Source organism: Peromyscus leucopus, chromosome 8b (genome assembly GCF_004664715.2).
Source record: "Peromyscus leucopus breed LL Stock chromosome 8b, UCI_PerLeu_2.1, whole genome shotgun sequence".
Taxonomy (NCBI): domain Eukaryota; kingdom Metazoa; phylum Chordata; class Mammalia; order Rodentia; family Cricetidae; genus Peromyscus; species Peromyscus leucopus.
This window is the reverse complement of record NC_051086.1, coordinates 4,758,035-4,770,760: the sequence shown is the minus strand read 5'-3', so window position 1 is coordinate 4,770,760 and position 12,726 is coordinate 4,758,035. Positions and strand designations below refer to the sequence as shown.

At 38.1% G+C, this 12,726-nt stretch overlaps 1 protein-coding gene across 2 annotated transcripts in view; it reads right to left on the bottom strand.

Annotated features, from left to right (window-relative positions):
- Ranbp17 (RAN binding protein 17) overlaps window positions 1–12,726 on the bottom strand; it is a 341,764-nt gene that overhangs the window by 287,498 nt on the left and 41,540 nt on the right. For both annotated transcript variants that reach the window (XM_037200543.1, XM_037200544.1), the window contains exons 10-12: window positions 11,182–11,328; window positions 10,179–10,351; window positions 7,098–7,291 (exon numbers count right to left, since the gene is read on the bottom strand). In XM_037200543.1, the coding sequence (XP_037056438.1) occupies window positions 7,098–7,291; window positions 10,179–10,351; window positions 11,182–11,328 (514 nt within the window). The remainder of the gene's footprint in view (window positions 1–7,097; window positions 7,292–10,178; window positions 10,352–11,181; window positions 11,329–12,726) is intronic.

Sequence of the window (12,726 nt, the reverse complement as noted above, 5' to 3'; positions counted from 1 at the left end):
AATGCAAAGCTGGTTTAACATAAATTTAAAAAAAAAATCAATTAATGTAATTCACTATACCAGCAAAAGAAAAAGTCATTTGAAAAAGTATGTTTAAAAAAAAACCCAAAACCACCTACTTAAAAAATACAAGAGTATTCACTATAAATGTCTCAATGAATAAACAAAAATTTCCTCAGTTTATTATATTATGAACAACTTCCAAAGACTCACAGGTCAGATCATACTCAACAATAAATGCTGAATCCTTTCTCTGTTCTGACAGCAACAAGGTAAGTCTACCAACTCCCTGCCATCAGCACACTGCAGCGGAAGCTCTGCTGGGCAAAGACAAGGAGAAGAGACATAGGACTGTGGCTGTCTGCAGACAGCATAATCGTGTAGTTACCAGAGTGAGTCCACACAAACCCAACTGCAAAGCTATACAACAACAAACAAACCAACTCTGATTTTATAGAGAAGCAGAACAGAATTTTATTCATAATTGATCAGTTATGGAATATATCAAACTATATAACAGATTTAGGATAATTTTTAATTACTATACACCAAAATCAACAAAGCACTACAAAGACAATGTGAAGTTTATTAAGTGGAAGACACAACAGTGTTAATTGTTCCTATCTGCAATAGACATTGAGGCAATATCAACTAAATTTCATAAGGTACCCTTTAAAGAAATGGCAAGCTGATGGCACCACACACCAGACAAACCTATTATGAAAAAGAACAAAGTTAGAGGATTCATATGACCTGACTTCAAGGATCAACTGTAACCCACACTAACCAAACTTACTGTACTGGCCTAAGAACAGATGTACAGACTAATGGTACAGAAGAATAGTCTGGTAAGCAACTTTAGCCTCGTAAGGGAAATTACTTTGGCAAAAATATCATGGTAATTCAATAAAGGAAAGATAATTTTGTCACCAACTGATACTAGAACTAGATTGACTGTAAAAGAGAAAATCTTGACAACTCACAACAGTCATATAGATTAATCTAAAATGGATCACAGACCTAAACATAACAGCTCAAACTATTAAACTTACAGGAGAAAAATCTCTGTGATGTTGCTACATAGGTTTTCTTAAATACAGAAAACACATGCCATATAGGAACAAAAAGTAAACTATCAAAGCTGAAAACTTTAGGTCTTAGCCAAGCGGTGGTGGCACACACCTTTAATTCCAGGATTCTGGAGATAGAAGCAGGCTGTTCTCTGTGAGTTCAAGACCAGTCTGCTCTACAGCCTGGTCTAAATAACAAATTCAAGACAGCCAGAGCTACACAGAGAAACCCTGTCTCAAAAAACCAAAAATAAAATAAAACCCATTGAATGAAATAAAATTTAAAAATAAATAAATAAATAGAAACAGTGCAAAATATTACCAAAACTCAACCAAGTCAAAGAAAAAAGTTATTGGGCCTTGAGGACAAGGATGATGAAATACAACACCAAAATATCAAAAGGGGGGCGGGAGCAAGCATGACCACAAGATCCCAGAATTCTGGGAAGATCAAGAAGATCAAGAAATCAAATCTTAGAAGCCACAGAATAGAAGGAGGAACTGAAACAAACACCTAAGGCAGAGGATCCATCGGATGTAGAAAACTCACCAAGTCTAGAGAAAGAAAACAGACATCCAAATACAAGAGGCATTGAGAACTCCAAACAGACATAATGGAGATCCAGTCTGAAAAGGTGCAAGGGCGTAAGCCAACTCACTGCTCTAAGCAGTGCTGCCTAACTAAGGAGGTTCATGAGACATAGGAAAGAAAAACTTTCCAAGTCCAAGAAGTTGAACCACGTAAGATTTACAAGACCCCCTCTAAGGAACGTAGGTCACAGAAGCAGTAAAAAACTTCTAAGAGCCTGGCCAGCCCAGCCACATGCAAGTCAGGCTGAGAGCTCCAACACTGCCATTCTTTATCACTCATGCAAGAATAGGCTTTTATGTGATGTGTCTTTGAGTTGACCCTCTTCCTGTACTCATTTGTACTTCTATAAATAACTCCAATTGCCAAGTTGGAATTGTTTGGCCTGTTGTTGGTTTCCTATCTGGGGTAACTAGGTATTTGTTTATGTTGCCTCAGTTAAAGTTATACAACTGGCAGAAACATCAGATCCCTGTGTGATCTGTGTGACCTTAAGTGTAAATGGACTAAACTTACTATTCAAGAGATGCAGACCAGCTGACTGGATTAATAAATCAAATCCAATTATCTGTGTCTCCAAGAAACATACCTCAATAGTAAAGATAGCCACAGAATCAAGTGTAGAAAACAATATACCAGCAAATACAAGCTGAAAACCATCTGGCATATTTAGGCCAAGAGCTGATGAAGTAGACTCTCTGCTAGAAGAGATAAGAAGACTGGTACACAGTAATAAAGAGACCAACTCATCAAAAACTGTAACAATTGGAAATATAGATGCAACAATATTGGAGCTCCCAATATCATAAAACAAACACCAAAGAACATAAAAGTTCAAATCACTACTTCTCAGTTAAATACAATACTCATCAAATGAACTTAACATATATAGTCACAAAACACATCTCAAATATTCAAAGAATCAAAATAATTTCTTGTGAATTATCAGATCATAGTGCAATAAAACTAAAAATCAGTAACAAGAAAAAGCACAAAAATAACACAGCTTTTTTTTTTTTTTTTTTTTTTTTTTTTTGAGACAGGGTTTCTCTGTGTAGCTTTGGAGCCTGTACTGGAACTCTAGACCAGGTTGGTCTCGATCTCACAGAGATCCACCTGCCTCTGCCGCCCAAGTGCTGGATAAAAGGCATGGCTACCACCGCCCAGATCAGACTAAATAATAACTCTTAAATCATCACTAAGTAATTGAAGATGAAAATTTCAGATTTCCTAGAATCAAATAACCAGGAACACATATAAGGCAATTCCAAATAAAAAAGTTTAAGCTGTGTTTACATTTTCCAGTGTCAACCTAATGACACATCACATCAGAAAGTCCCAAAAATGACTACAAGCCCACAGCAGTAAACGGGAAGAAACTAATAAACTGTATGCTAAAATATTGCGAAAAGAACACCACTAGAATCTAAACAATAGACTTGTTTCTTTAAAAAAAAGACTGACAAACCCTTAGCCAACAAGCACAAAGAGAAAGAAGATATAAATTAGTGAAGACCAAAAGGGAACAAATTTTGAAAACTTATTCCAAAACCACAAAAATTCTAGGAGAAATAAATTTTTAGACACATATACATATGCTGATTTTGAACATCAGTGAGATTGAAGCAATAATCAAAAGCTTCAACAACAACAAAAACTAGAACCAGATGGCTTCCCCACTGAACACTATCTGAAGGTTAAGGTAGTTTGTGCTCTTCAAACTCTTCCATCCAACAGGTACTTCAGGAGACAGTCCAGTTGTAAAGCGACAGCCATGCACGCTCCCTAGCATGATGTAAAAGCTGGGCACTGTAGCACACATCTGTAATCTCACTGCTGGGAGCAGAGGTGGGATGAGAGTGGGTAGGGAACAGAGATAGGTGGATTCCTGGAACTCACTGGCCAATTAGCCTAGCCGAATCAATGAACTCCACGTTCAATAAAGAGGAGGGGCTGAAGAGATGACTCAGAGGTTTAAGAACACTGGTTGCTCTTCCAGAGGACCTGGGCTTAACTCTGTCTGACTCCCACATGGTGGCTAAAAACCATCTGTAACTCCAGTTCCAGGGGATCTGATGCCCTCTTCCAGCTTCTGCCCATGGTGCATGCACAGACATACATGTAGGCAAGACACTCACACATACAAAATAACAAAAAAAAAAATTTTTTTAAGTGGAGAGTGATTGAGGAAGGCACTCCCTCCTATCAAGATCTCAGTGTAAGAAGAAAAGAGCTGGGAGGTGGTAGCACATGCCTTTAATTTCAGCACTTGGGAGGCAGAGGCAGGCAGGCAGATCTCTGTGAGTTTGAGGTCAGCCTGGTCTCCAGAGTGAATTCCAGAACAGCCTGAGCAACACTCCATCTCAGGATAAAAAAAGAAAAAAAAAAAAGAAAGGTAGGAAGCAAGCAAGCACGCATGTGTGCATCAGGTCCATGTACCTTACTGTGCACAAAATTAACCTCAGAATGGATCAAAGAACTTTCTGTGATACTTGAAATTCTGAAACTGCTAGAGGAAAACATGGAAAGGATTCAAGCTATAGATATAAGCAATAACTTTCTGAAAAGGATTCCAGTAGCACAAGAACTAATCTTAAATGTCATATGAAATTACATAAAATTAGAAGGCTTCTGAAGGGGGACAGAAATATTCAGTAGAGTCAGGATAGTCTACAATATGGGGGAAATATTTGAAAACTACACAGTGGACAGGGAAGTAATTTCTAGAATACAGAAAGATCCTCAAAACTTAAACATAAAAAAAAATTCTGAATTCACAAAACAAGAATCACAAATGGCTGAAAGACTTAAAGAAATGCTCAACATCCTTAATCATCAGAGAAATGCAAATCAAAACGACTCTGAGATACCACCTTACACCTGTCAGAATGGCTACGATCAAAAACACCAATGACAGTTAATGTTGGAGAGGAAGTGGAGCAAAGGGAACACTCCTCCACTGTTGGTGGGAATGTAAACTTGTACAACCACTGTGGAAATCAGTATGGCGGTTTCTCAGAAAATTAGGAATCGAACTACCTCAAGACCCAGCCATCCTACTCTTGGGCATATGCCCAAGGAATGCTGATTCATACCATAAAGATACATGCTCAGCTATGTTCATAGCAGCACTATTTGTAATAGCCAGAACCTGGAAACAACCTAGATGCCCGTCAATGGAAGAATGGATGAAAAAAATGTGGTACATATACACAATGGAGTACTACTCAGCAGAGAAAAACAATGAAAGCATGAAATTTGCAGGCAAATGGATGGAACTAGAAAAAAATCATCCTGAGTGAGGTAACCCAAACCCAGAAAGACAGTCATGGTATGTATTCACTCATAGGTGGATTCTAGATATAAAATAAAGAACAATCAGACCACAACCCATAGAACCATGGAGGCTATATATATAGCATGGAGGTCCCTAGGACGACTGTGGCTTATAATAAATTTCGGTTTTACTCAATTATTGAAAAAAAAAATAGCCAAATGAATGGAAACACATGAACTATGAACCAAAGGCTGAGGGCCCCCAGCTGGATCAGGCCCTCTGAATAGGTGAGACAGTTGATTGGCTTGATCTGTTTGGGAGGCAACTAGGCAGTGGGACCGAGTCCTGTGCTCATTGCATGAGTTGGCTGTTTGAAACCTGGAGCTTATGCAGGGACGCTTGGTTCAGTCTGGGAGGAGGGGACTGGACCTGCCTGGACTGAGTCTATCAGGTTGATCTCAGTCCTCAGGGGAGGCTTTGCTCTGGAGGAGGTGGGAATGGGGGGTGGGCTGGGCTAAGGGGAAGGGGTGGGAGGAGGGAGAACAGGGGAACCCGTGGCTGATATGTAGAACTGAACGGTATTGTAAAATAAAATAAAAGGAAAAAAAAACATTCTGTCAATACGTGGGCAGATGAACTGACATACAGCTGTCAGAAGGAAAAACACAATCAGCCAATAAACACATGAGAAGGTGTTGAGCATCCTTGCAGTCAGGGAAGTGTAAAATCGCTTGGAGAAATCATTCACCATTTTCAGAATGATTTGCATGGCGAAAACAAATGACAACATGAATGGAGAAAGAAGAACATATATTTGCTGCTATTGGGATGTAAACTTGTGCAACCAATATGGAAATAAGTATAGCTACTTTTTTTTTTCTTTTTTTTTTAAGTAAAAACAGATCTACACTTGACCCAGATACAGTACTCCTGGGTATATTGCTGAAGGACCACAGAGATACTTGTTCTTCCACACTTAGTGCTGTGCTATTGGCCGGGGCTAGGAAATGAAATCAGCATAGATGTCCTTCAACAAACAAACAGATAAGGAAAACATAATACATACGTATTTACAATGGCATCTTATCTAGCCATGAAAAAAATGAAATCACGACATTTGATGGAAATGGATGGAACTGGAAATCATTATTTTGAGAGAGACTCCAAAAAACAAATATTGCCTACTTTGTACCATACAGAACTCTAGATTTAAACTTATATGTATAATATATATGAATATAGAATAAACGGGTATATTCATATCTGTGGGTGTGTATAAGTCATGAAACTAGACACAGGGTCATCAAAGGGGAGGAAGGGGTAAGGAGGTAATAGAATGTATGAGACATAGAAACAGGAGTGATTCTCTTGAGGAAGGAAGGGAGCAGAGATAGCCAGCGAGGAGCAGAAGGTGTGTGGGGGAAGAGAGGAAAGGGAATGAATAGGAACAAAGTATAGTAACACAAACAGGTGGCTATGCCCATGAAACCCATTACTTTGTATACTAACCTAACAAATAACAAAAACTATGAATTCTTTCATCCTTCTATTGCATTTTAAAAATTTGGAGAAAAAAAAACTTATTCCCTGCTATCTATCTGAAAGTATTTAATGGGATATAAAGAAATAAGTATGTCCTGTTCAGTAAGGTTAAAGACAATAATAAAGAAAGTGAGAAGTAAAAAAGAAAAAGCATAGTGAAGACTGATACACAAATAAAAGCAAAATATGATGAGGTGTCTTTTACTGGCTGACTTTGGCTATGTCTAAAATTTACTATAGAAAAGAAGACTAGTAAAGACAATGACATCACACTGTCTACTTGAGGATCATTAACAGCTGTTCCATAGAGTCCACATGGAGTTGTTTCCTCTGTGTCTCAGAAAAATATTAAAGATCAAAAGTCAAGTCACCAAAATACCCAACAGCTTAGTAAGATCAGTGGTTTGTTTACTGGGGACATTGGGAGAAACTTATAGAATTCGTTTACAGCAGGACAAACTGGCCTTGAACTCAGAGATCCTCCTGCCTCTGCCTCCCTAACCTAGCACTCGGAATAAAGAGGTGTGCCATTACACCTGGCTCAAAGCAAGGTTCTGATAGTGACTGATGGCTCTACTCACTATGGCACACTGCTCACAACTGTGTGACACAAACTGACCTTCTTGAATTGCCATATCAACAGCTAGCCCAGAAGCTGAATGCAGGAGCTTTTGATAATTCTGCGCATTTTGGTCAAACAGCTGTACAAGAAGAGTACACGTCTTTTCATATTCACATCTGCTGACTGTGCACAGCTGCTCCAGCTGCTGGAACACGGTAGCAGTGTCATCCAGGGGGTCATCTAAATTATCTCTGAAACACAGAAGACATTCCCTTACAATGTGGTACATCTTAATCACAGCACTGAAACTTTGCAATGTAAAAATGCTATGATGAGCCAAGAAATAAAAGACAAATAGATTGGAAGGTAAAAAATAAAACCACATATATGAAGTTGACATGATTATGCACATAAAAATGATGAAAAGACCCCACATACACACACACACAAAACCACTAGAACTAAGAAGTGAATACCAAGATCATAACAAGCAAGCTCAAAATACAAACCCAGCTGTGCTGCTCTCCAATGGCAAAGAGGAAATGAAACTGGAATATTGAACAACTGTGTCACACGATTGAAAAAGCATGGTAAGCTGCGGGAGAGGGCATGTGCCTACAATTCAAGCACTCAGGAACTGAGGACAGAAGGATAAGGAGTTTAAGGCCAGCCTCAGTTAGACGTGAATTTAAGGCTTGGTGCCCACCAGACACTGTTCTCAAAACTAAGCAACAGTATAATACAAAGGTACTAACTAAATCTAACTAAGTATGCTCAAAATCTAAAAGCTGAAATTACAAAGCACTGATAGGAGAAACCAAAGAGCTAAACAAAGAAGGGCAGATGCACCATGTCTGCTGCCCAAAGACTGGACACGGCTGCAGTCTCAGACCCTCTCCCAAATAACATATGGGATTCAATCCAAGTCCATCCAAACAGGAAGCTCTTGTAGAAAGTCAGAGACAGGGCCAGACTCACAGAGAGCTCAGCCAGCACAATGCTTACTGCAAAGTCTGTGGACCTGACCTCGATTCCTGGAACCATGTATATAAAGATGGAGGACAGAGACAACTCCATGAAGCTGTCCTCTGACCTGCACACAGGTGCTTGGCATATATTCTCCCACACATCATCATCATCATCATTATATTTAAATGAAATAGAGACTGGCAAGCTGATGCTAAGTTTTACATGAAGAGAGAAATGAAATATGCTCATACTGCCTGATTTCAAAGTTTATTTCACCTATAGTAACTAAAAGAGGGCACTGGTGGAAATCTATGTGGATTAGTAAGAACAGAATCTCAAAATGGAACCATAAACATGTGGTGGATTAATTTTTAACAATGTGAATGAACTTCAATTACAAAGGATAGTCTGTATCCACAAATGGCACTGGGGTAAGGAACTGATCCTCCAAAGCAAAATGGAGACAAGAAGAACCTGAACTTTATGTAATATTAACAAATATACATATATACAGATAATATACAGATAATATAATATACAAAACCTGGCTTCTTTGTTTGTTCAGTTTTTGTTTCTGAGACAGTCTCCCTTTGTAACCAAGGGGCCTTCCATGTATTACACAGAGCTTGTGATTCTCCCATCTCAGCATCCCAAGTGCTGGGAGTACAGACGTGTTTCCACACTCAGAAAAAAAATTGACTTCAAATGGATCACACACATTAAGTGTAAATTTTGTTTGGTGTGGCTTGGTTTGGTGTTTTTTGTGTTTCTCTGTGTATTCCTGGCTGTCCTGGAACTCACTCTGTAGATCAGGCTGGCCTTGAATGCAGAGATCCATCTGCCTCTGTCTACTGAGTGCTGGAATTAAAGGTGTGCAAAATCTTAAAAACTATAAAAAAGTAAAGAAAAGCTCTGACTTGGAATGAGGTAAAAATGCCTTAGACAGGGCACTAAGGATGATACATAAAACAAAACAATAGGCAGGAGCTCAGCGAATGTAAAACATACAATCTTCTAGACTCAGAAAATAGAAAGACAAGTAACGGGCAGTGTGAGAGGAAAACAGTCTCCAGGACTTTAACAAAAGAACTGTGAACAGACATACAAACTTCTAAAATCCTAATCTAAGGAAATAACCCAGTTTGTAAAAGGGGCTGGCAACAGATTTTTACAAACCGTTTTCATTTTATTTTATAGGTGTTGGTGTCTGCCTGTGTGTATGTCTGTGCACTGTGTGTGTGCCTGGTGGCCAGAGGCCAGAAGAGGGCTTCAGATTCTCAGGGCTGGAGTTTAGACAGGTGGCTGTGAGCTGCCAGGTGGGTGCTGCATATTGAACAAGAGCCCTCTAAAAAAGAAGCCAGTGCTCTTAGCCAACGAGCTATCTCTCCAGCCCCATGGCAATAGATTTGACAGACATTTTGCCAAAGAATAAATACAAAATACAAATTAAAACCACAATGAGTTACCACTACACACCTACTAGACTTACTATAAAACTAAAAAAAAATCATCAACAGTCAGCAATCAAGTGCAGAACAATTCAAATTTTCATATAATGTAGGTGTAAGTATAGATGTTACAGCCACATTGGAAAATGGTTATGCAGCTTTTTATAAAGAAAATGTATACTTACCATGCCACCAGGAAACCCTCATGTATACGTAAAATACACAAGGGAAATGGAAATTGATGTTCATATGAAATTGTGCATAGGAATGAAGTCAGCAGTTTATCCCATTGCTAAAGAAGAACAAGCCAGCTACCCATGATCAGTCAATGGGTGCACTGACCCATTCACAGATGGGCTCTACTCTGTAATAAAAAGGAAGGAACCCCTGATACAACATGAGAGATTCCAAATGCCAAGTTAAAAACACCAGACTTCAAAAACTAATACTGGGGGTTCCAACTGTACAATATTCTAGAAATGGCAAAAATAATAGGAAGACAGATTAGTTATTGCCAGAGTTGTGTGCTAACTAAAAAGGGACCCAAAGTATCTCCAGGTGATGGTACTACGTTCACTATCATGAGTACGGTGGTGGTTACACAACTGTACATGTTTGTCAGAACTCATAAAACTGTACACCAACAATGGAATGAAGTTTTCACTTCAATCTTTAAAAATTTCAAGACAGACTAAAAATAAAACATTTAATATTTTAATACCTCACAACAATGGCAACAGATTCCAATCGGGAAGTGATAAAAGCCTTGGTGATTTCAGGTGCATAAGTGTCTAATAAGTGAGGTTCAGCTGACTTCACAAAAGGAACAGATGCTACCATCCTCTGCCACAGAGTTAATAAGTAATGAACGCTGTTGGGGGCAAACTCCCAATGCTACAAAGAAACACAGCAAATTGTTATTTTAAATGCCATTATAGTTTTCTAGACTAAAAGTCATAGAGCAAAATTACTACAGATCAAATTAACTGGCTTTTTGTAGTTCTTGTTTTAGTTTGTTGTTTTTGGTTTGTTTTGAACAGGGACCTGGTGTAACCTAGACTAGCCTTGAATCCTACCTGAGAAGGACTTTAACTTCTGATTCTCCTGTCTCCACACCCTGAGAGCTGCTACTACAGGTATATACTACCATACCCAGGTGACATGGTGCTAGGGCTAGAACCTGGGGCTTTGTGAGTGTTACGAAAGCATTCTATCAGGTGAACTACATTCCCAGCCCTGATAAAATTAACTTTTATTCTGATTATATAACTAAGGATCACACAAATTTTATGAATCAAGAAGTATTCAAAAACTAGTATCTCTCACTATGCCACTTACAATAATGACTACTAAAATGTTACCACATTTCCTTAGAATCTATTCCATAAATATTTTGCAAGGGCTGAAATCAAGTGGAAACAAAGCTTTCCAACAACTTACAAAGAAATTTTCCCATAATACAATCTATAATTTTCACATAATCTCTTGTTTCTTTACATAGATTTAACTACAGATTCTCATCACTCTTCAATTACTAGACATTAAGCAGAATACCAATTTTTATTATTTTATGTGTTGCAATGACTATTTTACCTAAAAACTTTGTAAAGAATAATTCTCAAGTACTCAAGTAAGTATTTAAAAAGAAATCACCTCTACCAAACCTTTACCAAAAAAACTGGTTTAAAATTATAGTTTAAGCTCAATTACACACTTGTACTTACCTGTAGGCTAGTAATAGTAAAATTAGCAATCAATCCGATAACTTCAGCATACTCCTTCACCAAAACTAATTCTCCCAGCTGATAGTTTGTCTTTAAACGAGCCAAAAATCGACAAAATTCGTGATAATTACCAGGATCAGACAATCCCTAAATGAAGATACAAAAGAAAGGCCCCTAAAGAAACTGTATTTTTCCCAAGTATTTATATTAATTCCTCTGGTTTTCACAGGTACAGACTTTGTGGCAGGTGAGTAGACAGATAACACTATCAGAAAACAAGTGAGGCCTGCTAAGTGCAGTGTTGGTGTCCAATAACAGTAAGGAATCTAAAAAAGAGTTTGTAGAAGCAGCCCCACACCAAGATGACTAATGTGTGGGAACTTATGACACAAAAAGCCTAGGTGATGTGTGTGTGTGTGTGTGTGTGTGTGTGTGTGTGTGTGTTATGTAAGTGCACAAATCACAGACAATTCTTTTAATTCAACACTTATTCCATATCTATAGATTCAATGGCTCTAAGTTAACTTCCTGCCTCTAAATGATAAGGCATTCAAATTACCACAAAGGGAACCAAGTTTAACAAAACCCCTCTATGGCATGCAGGGGACTTTCCGAAGGAAAGTTAAAGGAATAGACCAAAAAAGGCCTTTCCAGGCAACTGTGAGTGGCTTGACTACAGGACAAATGTTACCTCTATATTTAAACATTTTGCAGTATAGCTGGAATATAATCAAATTTAAAAATGAATTGCTTAAATACTAATACTTAAAAGAATCTAAGGACTTTTACAAATGGGAGCTCTAGGAAAGAAAAATAGTATCTATTATCTAGGACAAATTCCAAAAATACATCTTACAACAAGGTCTTTTACTACACACTTGTGTATTAAATATACCATTGTATACCAAAACTCCAGATTGACTTTTACAGTGACATATCACCGTGAGAAGGAAATTAGCTTAGGAGAGATAGCCGACATTGGCCAACTATCTCCCATAATACAGCTCATGACAGTAAGCTGCACAGATAACTTATGATTTTAAAGTAAAATCCCACCTATCAGCAAAAAGAGTAAATATGAGACCTGAACTAACATTGAAAAGATAGAAACAACTGTATCTATTATAGATATTCCACCTGGGAAGTATGGGTGTAGAAGATATGGGCACGGGTGCTTGGTTTGCACATGATCAAGATGTTATATACACAAATGAAGTTGTTAAATAAAAAATGTTATAAAAACTTAAAATTTAAAAAAAAATCTCACAAGGCTTGGTGGTGCAGCCCTTTGATCCCAGCACTCGAGAAGCAGAGGCAGGTGGATCTCTGTGAGTTTGAGGCCAGCCTAGTCTACAGAGTGAGGTCCAGGACAGCCAGGGCTACACAGAGAAACTGTCTCAAAAAAAAACCAAAAACAAACAAATAAAATCTCTTCAACAACTGAAAAAAAAACAAAAACAAAAACAAATGCCTCTATAGAATGATAATACTTTATTTCTATACAAAGATATCTGATGTTCCCCAAATTGCCAGTAACCTGAGAAG